Below are 13212 nucleotides of genomic sequence, written 5' to 3' on the forward strand. Positions count from 1 at the left end.
ATGCCTTTCTGTAGACATTACTTGGCTGGAGAAATGCATTACAAAATTTAGAAAAATGTTGATTTTGGTCGGTGTCTTGTTTCTGAAGCCACCAGTTAGGCAGTCTCAATTTCAAGTTTCTCTCCTACTATCTAATCCAGTACTCTTCCCCGCAGTGTCTAATTAAATGGCTTCACAAGCAGGGACATTTGGACTTAAAAGGAGTAAGAAACAAGATTCGGGCTCCACTTTTAAGTATGGAGGTCTGGCTGGAAGAAACATGGACCCTATTGGGACAGAGCTTCTCCGAGATTTGGTGTTTAATACTAAGGACTATCAAAAAAACCGGCAGAGAGGAACTGAGAGAGAATTAAGAGCCTCGGACGTGAGGTCTCCAGGCTGATAGCAGACTAAGACTGATGGACATTTGTTGGGGACCGAAACCGGGAAAGGGGTGGGGTGGGGTTTGGGAATCCAAAGGGTGCACAATTATATTCTGTTTCCTTTTTATTCTGTTTTGTTATTAGTATGAAAATTGGGGAATTCGTGGAAGGGAATTTGGGTCGACTTTAGAAAAAGGTTTTAAGAATGAGCACTGATGTACAAATATTGATGTTTATAAGTTAAAATTGGTTTCTCTAAAATGAATTAAATATAAAAAGGTTAAAAATTGGGGACAAGAACTTGTTGAATTAACAATTTGAATTGGAATACAAGAAGGGGAGGTGTGGGGAAGTCAGGGAAATATGTTATTGAAAATAAGGATTGTAAACTTTATGTGTTTTTAACATTTTTGTTTTTTGATTTTTTTTAATGTATTAAGATGCAAAATCCCAATTAATATCTTCAAAATCAGAAGTGTGCAGCACCTGATGCATGACATGTTTCCTCCTCACTTGACCTAACTTGCTGCAGAACATGCTCAGTGTCATTTCTGCCTCCTGGAACAATGACATGTGGAGCAGCAGCCCTCTGGCTGAAGACAGACGTATCATTTCAACAGCAAAGGAGGTAAATTGATAGCACCACTGCTGCTCTTGCACACCAATGCACACCTATATTTCACCCTCTCTTACAGCCACAAAATATGCTGAATAATGCCATCACCTCTCCTTCTACTCACCTGCCTTAGGATTTTCCGAGTCTGTATGGGGAACATCTTCTCAATAAGGCCAATCTGAGACTCGGTATTGTTTATCTGAGCCTGTTGGGGAAGCAGGGAGAAGGTTTAGCAATATGGGGGGTGCTGACAGATGATAAGAGCATCACAAAAGGTTGCTGGACCAGGTCAATAGCCCACCTAGTCCAGCATCCTGTTTCCACAGCGGCCACCCACGTGCTTGTGGGAAACCTGCAAATAGGACCCAAGCGCAAGAGCACTCTCTCCCTCTATGGTTTCCTGCAACTGGGATTCAGAAACATTGCTTTGTATGATGTACAAAGCCATTGACAGGCCTCCCCTCCGTGAATCAGGCTGAAACTAGAAGTGACAAGGAGCACAGGGCGGCTGCTGAGAGTGACAACCTCTTGCAGTTTCTTCCTCGGTTCCCTCCAATGCATCCTTTGCTAACCTGGTGCCTCCAGATGTTCTCCAAAGCACCTGAAGGGTGCCAGGTTGGCAAAGGCAGGGGTGGATCATCATGCCTGCTGGTTGCACATGTTTGTGTTTCACGGTCACAAGCCATCACCACCCACACTAATGGACTTACATGCAGCAAAAAACAAGCGTAATAGAACCCCAGCACACAGGACAGTCTACACATGGGCTTCACACTATTTTGTAGCAGGAAAGTCTTTCTGTGTTAAAAATACATATTGTCTTTGACATATACATGAAGGAAATGCAGAACCTTTTCTTTTATCGAAAGGAGTTTCCTATCTCTGTAATTATGGTTCAATACCCCCAAGCAACTTTTTCGAGTTGGTGCATAATTTTGCAAGATGCTTGTGGTGGAATTTAGATTACACTTCATTACCCTGTTACAGTCACAATCCTTGAAAGATGAAGTTACAGAATGAGCTTGCTGAAATCCCTCAATGGTGAATTAAATAGAAGCAAGGGCTTCTAATGAAGAGTAAAATAGGCACTGCATGCTGCTTAGAAAGATACGCAGAACCTAAAGAGTTCCTTTCAATAGGGTTTTAATACGTAAGATGGCGATGGTATGGATAATACACGAGCAAAGCCTAGTTTGCTTGTTATTGAAGATACTAGAAGGAAGAAAAGAAGCAGGAAGAAAAGATACAATGTCTACAAAATTTGGAAATTAGGAACCAACGAAGCAAAAAGCATAAGCACAATTTAAAGTGTTGGTGCTGACCTTTAAAGCCCTAAACGGCCTCGGTCCAGTATACCTGAAGGAATGTCTCCACCCCCATCGTTCTGCCTGGACGCTGAGGTCCAGCACCGAGGGTTTTCTGGCGGTTCCCTCGCTGCGAGAAGCCACGTTACAGGGAACCAGGCAGAGGGCCTTCTCGGTGGTGGCGCCCGCCCTGTGGAACACCCTCCCACCAGATGTCAAAGAGAAAAACAACTACCAGACTTTTAGAAGACATCTGAAGACAGCCCTATTTAGGGAAGCTTTTAATGTTTAACAGATCACTGTATTTTAATATTTTGTTGGTAGCTGCCCAGAGTGGCTGGGGAAACCCAGCCAGATGGGTGGGGTATAATTAATAAATTATTATTATTATTATTATTATTATTACTACTACTACTGCAACAAACCCCTTAGCCATTAATAAATTTACCAGAGCTGCAATCTTAAACACACTTGCTAGGGAGTAATTCCCACTGCACTCAGTGAGTGTTGCTTATGAGTAAACCTGCTCCAGATTGCCCAACAGGGTTGCCAGTTTTAACTAATTTAATTAGTAGATAAACTAATTAGAAATGGGATCACAGATTAAATTTGTCTCAGCTCCACCAGTGGCTGTGTCTGCCTGAAATTGCAGGGCAGGCGGCTGCTTAGGGAACACAGGCACTCTGGACACATCGGATGTCTTCTGAATGGCAGCATTTTGAGGGAGAGAGTCATGTGCATGCCAAATACATAGGTAAAGGTACCCCTGCCCGTACGGGCCAGTCTTGACAGACTCTGGGGTTGTGCGCCCATCTCACTCTATAGGCCGGGGGCCAGCGCTGTCCGGAGACACTTCCGGGTCACGTGGCCAGCGTGACATTGCTGCTCTGGCGAGCCAGAGCTGCACACGGAAATGCCGTTTACCTTCCCACTAGTAAGCGGTCCCTATTTATCTACTTGCACCCAGGGGTGCTTTCGAACTGCTAGGTTGGCAGGCGCTGGGACCGAACAACGGGAGTGCACCCCGCTGCGGGGATTCGAACCAAATACATAGGTTTGTGCAATTAAAGAGACATGTTGACATGCTGTCCAAGTATCAGCAAATCTACTTTAAGGCAGTAAAAACGTTTTGCAATTGAGAAAGCTATGGTGAAACACACTGAAAAGTGCAAGATGAACAAATGACTAATGGAAAGACTTGTAAACAACTTGTGAGCTAATCAAGAAAAATGCAGGAAGGATGCTCATTGCAGTGCCATATAACCTTCCTGATAATAAATCAGAATAAACGCTTGTTATATCTAAACTGCACATAAACTTTGTGCAAGCAAAGCTGGATGAATGCTCAATAAACCAATTGCCTGGAGAATTCCACTGTTTTTCTCCTTGCTGCACAAGATTTGTTGAAGAAGAAACTTAAGGGTGGATATTCTTTCCAGTTTACATTTAAAACTATACTAAAATGTGTATTTCAAGAAAAGGGTTACTTCCAGAGAACCATTCTGATCTGTTTGTGGGCAGATTAGGTAATGTTTCATCAAGCAAGTGCTATCTCACACTTCCCAGTGCATTCCCTCGTCACTTTCCTTATGGCAAACACACACATCTTTTGGGAAAGACAGCCCTGTCAGCTATAATTGCACAACTGGAACTTGCTGGCATGCAACTGAGACCACCACCACCACCTCGAAAACAGTGACAGTCTGGAAGTGACCAAAGGCTATGCGGCTTCTCTTCTACCAATAAGAACTACAGGCAGCGGAAGCAAATAGTGCAGCGTTGAAAAGACAATATGTTGCATTTTTTCAATCTGGTCACCCACAATACTGATGTTAATTTTTTTCAGAACTCATTCAGGTTCTGGTGTGTTGGTTCTAATAGGATTATTCTAATATTTCTGAATCCCAAATAGACAAATAAAAAGAAAAAAGAGGAAGTCTTGTGTTTAAATTTGCAAGCAAGGTCCTTCAAGCAACCTCAAAAAGAATATATCTGGAGGTTTCAGAAACATGCTAATATATATTATGTATTATATAAATAAATAGATTTAAAACTACCGGTGACATACTAGAATAGCGCAGACCTGGAGAATTCTCTTGGAGAATGAGTTTTAGCACCCCAAAGAACCCCATTCCAGCTGTATAACCCGTAATAATACCTGGAATCCAGGTCCCAGAGTTGATAAGTAATCGACACTTTCTTTCAGCTTTACCTATAAGAAAATGAACAGGTGAATCATACCCCGTAAAAGAACCATTCCCCTCATGATCTGTTGCTTTCCCCTGTACCCAGAACTCTCACTTTCACCTTACCTAAAACCAAATTTGCAGCCTACAATTTGGAGACTTTCCACATCTAGAAGTCATGTGGGCCAAAGCCACATCGTTTGGCTTAGAGATATGACTGGCTTACTAATGAAGCAAAACAAGCTTTTTTTGAGAAGCGTGGACTGTCTCAGGCAAAACTTCTGAGGAATTTTAAGACTAAATAAATGTTTCAAAGGAGTTCAGCACATTCCTAGGTTTTTATTTAAAGTCTCTAACCTGCCTATTGCAAACCCTCCCTATTTTCCAGAGACGGTCCCGGAATAACAAAAGCCATCCTGGTTTCTGATTTGATCCCAGAATGTCCCGGTTTTGCTTTTTCCTCCCCTCCACATCTTGGAGAACAATTAAAAGTGGTGGAGAGATCAGGATCCCCATCCCTGTCCTTTTTGGAAACAGGAGCCTTTGCTGCATGCTTGTGTGTGTGTGTAGGTGCAATAATGGACTCTTGTTTATACTGAAAATAAAATACCTGCACCAAATGAAGGAAATTTTGGCACTGGCAAACATAGCCCTTCCTATAATTTTGAAGGAAAATGTACCCCATCCACTTTAGATTCTTCAATTACAATGCTTCAGCAGCCAGCCATTTTTTAGGATATGTGTGGAATGTTTATTCCTATATTGTAAATGGAGCCTTACACTGTCTACTCAGAAGTAAGTCCCACTGTATTCAATGGAGCTTACTCCCAGGTGACTGGGTGGGTAAAGACTGTGCAGTGCAGCCTTACACTGCAATTCTTTTTACTCAGAAGTAAGTCCCACTAAGTTCAGGAGGATTTGCTCTCTGGTATGTTCCTGGTCAGTCTCAACAGTTTTCATTATTATTACAGTGGTACCTCGGGTTAAGAACTTAATTTGTTCTGGAGGTCTATTCTTAACCTGAAACTGTTCTTAACCTGAAGCACCACTTTAGCTAATGGGGCCTCCTGCTGCCACCAGAGCACAATTTCTGTTCTCATCCTGAAGCAAAGTTCTTAACCCGAGGTAATTATTTCTGGGTTAACAGAGTCTGTAAGCTGAAGCACATGTAACCTGAAGCGTATGTAACCCAAGGTACCACTGTATTCCTTTTCCCTGACAAGGCACCCTACAGTTAAAAGTTTAACTCATTGCCTTTATCTGTTGAAGGTGTTGTACATGATACCTTCCCTCGCCCATTTTTTCTTTACAACAATCCTTTGAAGTAGGTTCAGCAGAGAGGTTGTAATTGGCTCAAGGTGACCAATGTATACCTGTATAGGTTGTCTATGTATAAGATGTCTATGTGTGCAGTGAGATCAAACAGGGGAGAAGCTTCCTGATGTAGAATAGGATGTCCCTATGTGCATCAGATAAATGTTGGAGGGTAGGCTGTTGACCTATAGCCAGCGTGGTGCGGTGGTTAGAGTGTTGGACTAAAACCTAGGTGACCAGGGTTCAAATCCTCACTCAGCCATGAAGCTCACAGGGTGACCTTGGGCCAGTCGGTGCCTCTCAGCCTAGCCTACCTCTCACAGGGTGTTGTGCGGATTAAATGCGGAGGAGAACCATGTGTGCCACCCTGAGCTCCTTGGAGAAACAGGTGGGATATAAATGTAATGAAAATAGCCAGTGCTCACCTGTACTAGGAGGCGGACAATGATAAAAACAACAATGAAGAAGCTACAAATATTTGCTAAAGCTAAATTTGCAGCAAACATGGGGCAGTGGCAGCGGAAGGGTAATCAAGTAAACTGTCGAGGAATTTCAAGGAAGGCTGAAAAAGATTCAGTTCAGCACATCCTCAGCTTGAAAACCAAGGACATCTTCAGCAGGGGCCCAGGGTGGGAGTCTCTTCTGTGACATGTTGTACTTACCACAAGGTCCTCCATTGTGAGGACCTTCGTATTCTGAATTTCCTTGAGCTTCCGAGCTTCCTCAGTGAGTCGTTCTAACAGGGCTCTGTCGTTCTGCAGGGAACACCAATAGTTCAGACTGGATAGAGGGCAAGGGTGGGAATTTGTGAAAAGCTCCCTTGATTGGGTCTCCTCCTCCCCTTGCAACCTAAGCCTTATCCACACTATACATTCAAAGCACTATAACACAACTTCAGTCTTGGCTTCCCCCCAAAGGATCCTGGGAGCTGTAGTTTCTTAAGGGTGCTAAGAGTTGTGATGAGACTCCTTATTCCCCTCACAGAGCTACAGTTCCCATATTCCCTGAAAAGAGGGAAGAATTGTTAAATCACACTGAGAACTGTAGCTCTGTGAGAGGAATGGGGGAGCGCCTTCTAACATCTTCCAGCACCCCCCCTTTTTTTTAAAGAAAAAATAAATTTTCGTTTTTCACATCACACATAAAATATAAATTTCTGCATTGCAGGGGATTGGACTGTATGACCCTTGGGATCCCTTCCAACTGTACAATTCTGTGATTCATTGATTCTATAACTCGCAACACATCAACCAACTTGCTTAGAAATATCAGATCAAATTCTTATGGTTCACTCCAAAAGATGTTTCCACATATTACCATGAAATCCCAGTGGGTTATAAACACAATCTTCCTGACACACACAACCCAAAAACAGTTGCCACACAATATAGGAAAGGTGAGGGTTAGAATTCCCTTTGGTCGCACACTTCTGGCACATCAGCTTTTCAGCCAGCGCTCTTGTCCATGCTCTGGAGTAGCATGCTTCAATGTTCAACCTTAAGGCAGGGGGCCATTGCATGGCTATTTCCATACGTGCTGCCACAAGAAGGGACGTTAAAAGTTCTTTATGAGGAACTGGTAGAGTTATTCCAAGTAAAGCAATTTGAGGGGGAGATTGCAGGTCCATTTTGTATATTAAACTCAACTCTTTAAATAGGTAAAGGTAAAGGTACCCCTGCCCGTACGGGCCAGTCTTGACAGACTTTAGGGTTGTGCGCTCATCTCACTCTATAGGCCGGGAGCCAGCGCTGTCCACAGACACTTCCGGGTCACGTGGCCAGCGTGACAAGCTGCATCTGGTGAGCCAGTGCAGCACACGGAACGCCGTTTACCTTCCCGCTGGTAAGCGGTCCCTATTTATCTACTTGCACCCGAAGGTGCTTTCGAACTGCTAGGTTGGCAGGCGCTGGGACCGAACGACGGGAGCGCACCCCGCCGCAGGGATTCAAACCGCCGACCTTTCGATCGGCGAGTCCTAGGCGCTGAGGCTTTAACCCACAGCGCCACCCGCGTCCCTCAACTCTTTAAATACCAAAACCCAAAATGGGTTAAAAATTTGCAAAACCACATCGGATGTATGCAAGTTCCAGTTTCCTGACATCCTCTCCAAAAGGCTGATGTTTCCCCTGGTATCATGTGGGAAATTTGAAACAATTCTATATGAGTTTTAGCATGGGTCCCTTGGGGGGGGGGCATCCCATTTCCTGTCAAGTTGTGTATCACATTTCTTATCATATTTAAATCACCACCCCTTCCTGGAAAGTTGCTAGCTTTTGTTGTGTTTCTTTTAGGAAGGATATATGTCCTATATTAGGGCTATAGATTGACACAATAGTTATAGTATTTGCACGTAAGTCTCCTTTAACAAAAACAAAACAGCCATTAGCATCCTGCATAACATCTCTCACAACAAAAGTTTAACAAGTTACAAACTAATACCCCCACTTCCCTTGCTTTTGATGTCCCTGTAGGGTAGGCAGTATTTGTGCATGATAGGCCTTAAGATACAATAAGCTATTTGTAGATAGCTTACAACATGTTTCCTGCAAGTACAGTATGTACCGTATTTTTTGCTCTATAAGACTCACTTTTTCCCTCCTAAAAAGTAAGGGGAAATGTGTGTGCGTCTTATGGAGCGAATGCAGGCTGTGCAGCTATCCCAGAAGCCAGAACAGAAAGAGGGATTGCTGCTTTCACTGCGCAGCGATCCCTCTTGCTGTTCTGGCTTCTGAGATTCAGAATATTTTTTTTCTTGTTTTCCTCCTCCAAAAACTAGGTGCGTCTTGTGGTCTGGTGCGCCTTATAGAGCGAAAAATACGGTAATCACCAGTGTCTCCTGGTTAAGTACATTGTTTCAACCCTTTGGCTTTTACCTGAATTACCCAGACCAATCACACTGAAAGATAGGACTTTTAGCCCACCAAGGCTCCCCATTATCTTTTACAATTAACATAACTGTTAATTATGAAATTCTTCCATTTTGGGGATATTAGGTACCAAGTGTCATAAAGCCGCAAAACCCCAAGGGCATAGCAGAGTTGTGGTTGAACATGACAAAAACTACAGAAAACACCAACACTTCAAATAACAAAAAATTAGAATCTGGTTGCACAGCAAATGACTCTGGATTGAGAATCATCTCTCCCCAGTAGTTTAGGTACTGGCAACCCTTGAACCTGGGTCAAGGCTGATATACCAATCCACTAACTGCACCCTCCTCCCAATTATGCATATTCCTGCAAAACTTAACTAATCTCTTTAAAGTTATCATTTGTTGCTCAAGAGAAGGAAGTAAAGAAAGAAAATAGAAATCAAGAAGCAGAAAAACTTCCTACAGTCTCGAATTTGTGGCTCTCTTGGGCAATTCTTTCTACTCCTAGTGACAGAATGTGTTTCCGCTCTTTGAAAATGATGCTTCTTCATGGGATGTTCCCTGTCTCTCTTGCCAAATAAATGCATGATTTCTTCAGCCTCTGCATGCATAGAAACTCTATGTTCTACACCAGGGATGTCCAACCAGTAGATCAGTAGATGTCTACCGGTAGATCCCCGGCTGATCTTCATAGATCACGGGATCCTTATCGTGTACAAAAAGTTATGAGGGGAAGCTAAAAAAACTCTGTGCAATCCTCCCCCCAGAAAGATCAACAACTCTGGGCAATCTACCCACCCCACGCACGCTCCTCCTGCCTCCAATGACAATGGGTAGATCACTGCCAGGTTTTTTTATACTGGGAGTAGATTGTAGTCTCTTGGGAGTTGGACATGCCTGTTCTACACCACCCACCATCGCTATAAACTGAAAGGGGAAAGCCCACCTGGAGCGTGTGCGCGCGCACACACACACACTTACTTTTTGGAGCTGCTCAGTGTAAACTTTATTCTGGCATCTGTTGTTAGATTGCAAGCATTGACCTCATCTATATGTTTTTTCTATGTCATCTTTGCTCACGCTCAGGTTTGGTAAAACAAGATTAAACCACAAAATCATAAACAATAAAAAGTCTCTTGCCAGAGATAAGTTGCTTGCCAGGCTGCATGTTTCTTTATTTGTTTCTCAGTGTCTATAAGGTTAGTTGGTACATTGATAGTGCTTGGGGAAGTGGGGTAAAAAACTTAAACTGCCATCTTTATCAGGCCTCCCCTCCAGTCTCCTCATCTTTCTGCACCCATAAAAAACTACAGTTCCCATTATTCTTGGGGGGAAGTCGTAACTGCTTAAAGTGTTGAAATATTGCTTTAAAGGTACAGTGCAGATGAGGCCTCAGTGAAGCTGAGGATACCTACCTGAATCTTGCTAAGTCTCTCAAGTTCCACTGCTAAATCTTGAATGTTTGTCCTCACCACAGGGTTGTGCATCTAGAAAAAAAGAGTAGCAGTAAGAGTAACACTTAGCATTGCTATAGCATTATTTTCAAGTATTCAAAGCATCCCCAAATAATATTCTCAGCAACTGATGGAAGAAACAAGAGACAGACAAGGCTTTTGCTTCCCATACACTCCCTCTCACCTCTGCTCTGAAGTTTGCATAGTCTACCCGGTCAATCCTGCTGTCTCGGAAAGTCTCCAGGTCCTTCTTCCCTTCTGCATTTAACAGGACGATGTCTTCAAAGCGGATGTTGAAATTGTCCAAGCGCTTCTGAAACTCTGCAGTGTACTGGAGCAAAAGATGGGAAGATGGCATAAGTGAGCACCATGACTTGAATCCAAAATCCCAAAGAGCAGAATCAAGGTAGGCTCCACTGCAACCCGTGAGTGCTTGCTTGAGTTTCCTGCCACCTCTCCACAGCTTCCTGTAGCCCAAGGAGCAAAACACTCCCTTCAAGGGCCAGGTGAGGGCAGAAAGCAGTAGAGGGGACTATCCTAGGCTAGAAGTTCCCAAACTCTACCCCCCCCTTGAAAATTGCTGAGGGTCTTGGCAGAACGCTCAATGTTTTTTTCTGCCTGTTGCAGAAATTCTAACATGCTATGCTAGATGCTGTATGGTTTCTAATTCCATTTTTCTTACTTCTTTTATTTCCTATATATTGCATTTTTTTTGTACAGAACAACTGCAGCTTACTCGTGCGATTTTGACCTTACATGGTTGTAGGCCGGCTGGTTGAAATTGCACAAATTAAAGCATGGGCGGTGGAGAGTTTCCCTGGTACAGAAAGAGCTTTGAAGCTCTCTGCCTTGCTTAGTAGGCCTGTGATGCTCTCACAGGAACTCAGAAGCCCCACAAGATCTTGTGAGAGCATCCCAAAGCCCGATACGCAAGGGGGCAAGAACCTGCTTGGTGCGCAGCTCCGGAAAGATGGAGGTGGTCACATGGGGGTGGTTCCAAGAGGGTGGCTCGAGTATACAGTTTTCGCATAGATGCCCCATCCCTGGAACATAACCCTTATGTAAGATGCGATTGTACTGTATTATTGCTGGCCAGCTCCAGCCTCCCACCCCTCCATTCTATATGCTCTCCTACCATTTTCTTTTCTTAACCCAAAACAGCTTAGATTAGGCTTCCTCAGCCTTTGCCCTCCAAATGTTTTTAGCCTACAATTCCCATGATCCCTAGCTAGCAGGATCAATGGTCAGGGATGTTGAGAATTGTAGTCTCAAAACTTCTGGAGGGCTGAGGCTGAGGAAGCCTGGCTTAGATAATCTAAAGGTTTGAGTGGGGAAGGTCTAGGCAGGGAGAGGCTCCTTACTCCTCTCCCTCCTGTCATTTTCCAGCTCAGAAGTACCCTCCCAAGCTACTATTTTTACCCATGAGGAGAAAAATGCAGGAACCCCAAGGACTGCACCTTGCTAACTTCTACTCAGAGTAGACCCGCTGATATTAATGGGCCATAGCTAGCCATGTATATTACTTTCAATGGGTCTACTCTGAGTGTAACTAGCACTGGATACAACCAATATTTTCTCCAGCTGAGAAACCATCTTGGACTAAAGCGGAATGGGTTAAGCAGCCTCTCCTTATTTTGATTAGCACCTGGCTGAGCTTGCTTTGAGTATTAGGGTTTGGTTGTTTTTTAAATGGAGGAAAGAATCACAGGATACCTCATAACATCTAATTTGAGTCCAAGTCTCATGGGAGTAGTTTCAGTGAACCCTGAATTACGTTCAGAGATTATGCAAAGATTAAACCAAAATTCGGTTTTGTGGTCAAAATTAAACCATGCAAGAAGAAGTGGCTTATCTGAGGGGGCGGGGGCAGTCCTAAAGTTCATTTTTGGTAAACAAAACAAAGGGTTTGTTTACTGATTACATTTAAACCTTGTATTTGATATATTTTTATGCCTGTGGTAACAAGCAATAAAATACAATGCATGATAAATAAGAAGAATCAAAATAACCTTAACAATAAAACCCTATAAAAATAAGATAAGATTTTTAATTTAAATGCAAAAATGGCACTCAGTAATTGTACAAAAGAAACATGGGGCAGCCCTGTTGTTTCCTATACAATCCCCCCTGAGTGATGGAACACAATCAAGCTGCTCCCAGGGGCACTGGCTGCATTTGTGTGCCAAGCGTATGGCAGCAAGAATCCCTGTGTGCTGGTGCTCCAGCCTGTGGGTGGCTAGATTAACTACTTTTAAAAGTTTAAAGGGTGGGGGGGACATTTTATACAAATGGAGGCAGCGTTGTAGCCCTTGGACCACCTCATAAGTACTTTGGATAAATAACTGCAACTGTGTGTTTCCGCATGCATTTCAAATGGATTTTCCTTTAAAATTCTGCATGGAAATGAGATTATCTGGACTTACTCTTGTGGCACACAGACGCCTGGTATTCAACAGAGGAGAATGGCCAGGGGTTCAAGAGGAGCAGATACCAAAGGAAATTGCGTCACTCTGCCTAATGGTAGGGCCAGCCCTACTTAGTAGGCATGTGTTTCCTGTAACTTGCCCAAGTTCACATCCTGGCTGCACTTTCTGAACCAACTGAAATGCCTGAATGATCTTCAGTGGCAGCCTCATAAGGAGCCTGTTGCTGCAACCTGACTGAGATGTAAACAGAGGCATGACTCATCGCAGCCAGATCTCACACCTCTGGTGTTCTATGGGATGAGTACATGGGGCAGTTTCCTGTTTGCTTGTTTAACGCCAAACAACAAAAATTGATATTTTCCCAAATACTGCAATTATGCAGCTTGAAACAAACACATGTCAACTGGGTAAATCTGCACAATTTACTCTAGTGACATAATTTGAGAGCAGAGTGCAACTAAGGATTTTTTATGGCTCCATCTTACAGCCATTTCACACGGGAGACATTCCTGAGTACTGGGGCCACCCACTATTTCACTCACTTGCCTTCTAGTGGTGTCTGGCTTTGTTGTGCAGCAGCAGCGAGGAAGGAGAAAGAAAGAAAAAAAAGGCAGGATGAGCCAACAGGCATGTGGACAGCAGTAGTGCTATGAGAGGAGCCAAGAGGGTGCTTGTAGC

At 43.5% G+C, this 13212-nt stretch overlaps 1 protein-coding gene across 1 annotated transcript in view; it reads right to left on the reverse strand.

The window, feature by feature from the left end:
• The window catches only part of PROM2 (prominin 2), a 50511-nt gene that overhangs the window by 11155 nt on the left and 26144 nt on the right, over nt 1–13212 (reverse strand). Inside the window, exons 15-19 of the mRNA XM_028741069.2 lie at nt 10293–10439; nt 10070–10141; nt 6445–6537; nt 4441–4494; nt 1103–1183 (exon numbers count right to left, since the gene is read on the reverse strand). Coding sequence (XP_028596902.2) covers nt 1103–1183; nt 4441–4494; nt 6445–6537; nt 10070–10141; nt 10293–10439 — 447 coding nt within the window. The remainder of the gene's footprint in view (nt 1–1102; nt 1184–4440; nt 4495–6444; nt 6538–10069; nt 10142–10292; nt 10440–13212) is intronic.

This window comes from Podarcis muralis, chromosome 7 (genome assembly GCF_964188315.1).
Source record: "Podarcis muralis chromosome 7, rPodMur119.hap1.1, whole genome shotgun sequence".
Classification (NCBI taxonomy): Eukaryota; Metazoa; Chordata; class Lepidosauria; order Squamata; family Lacertidae; genus Podarcis; species Podarcis muralis.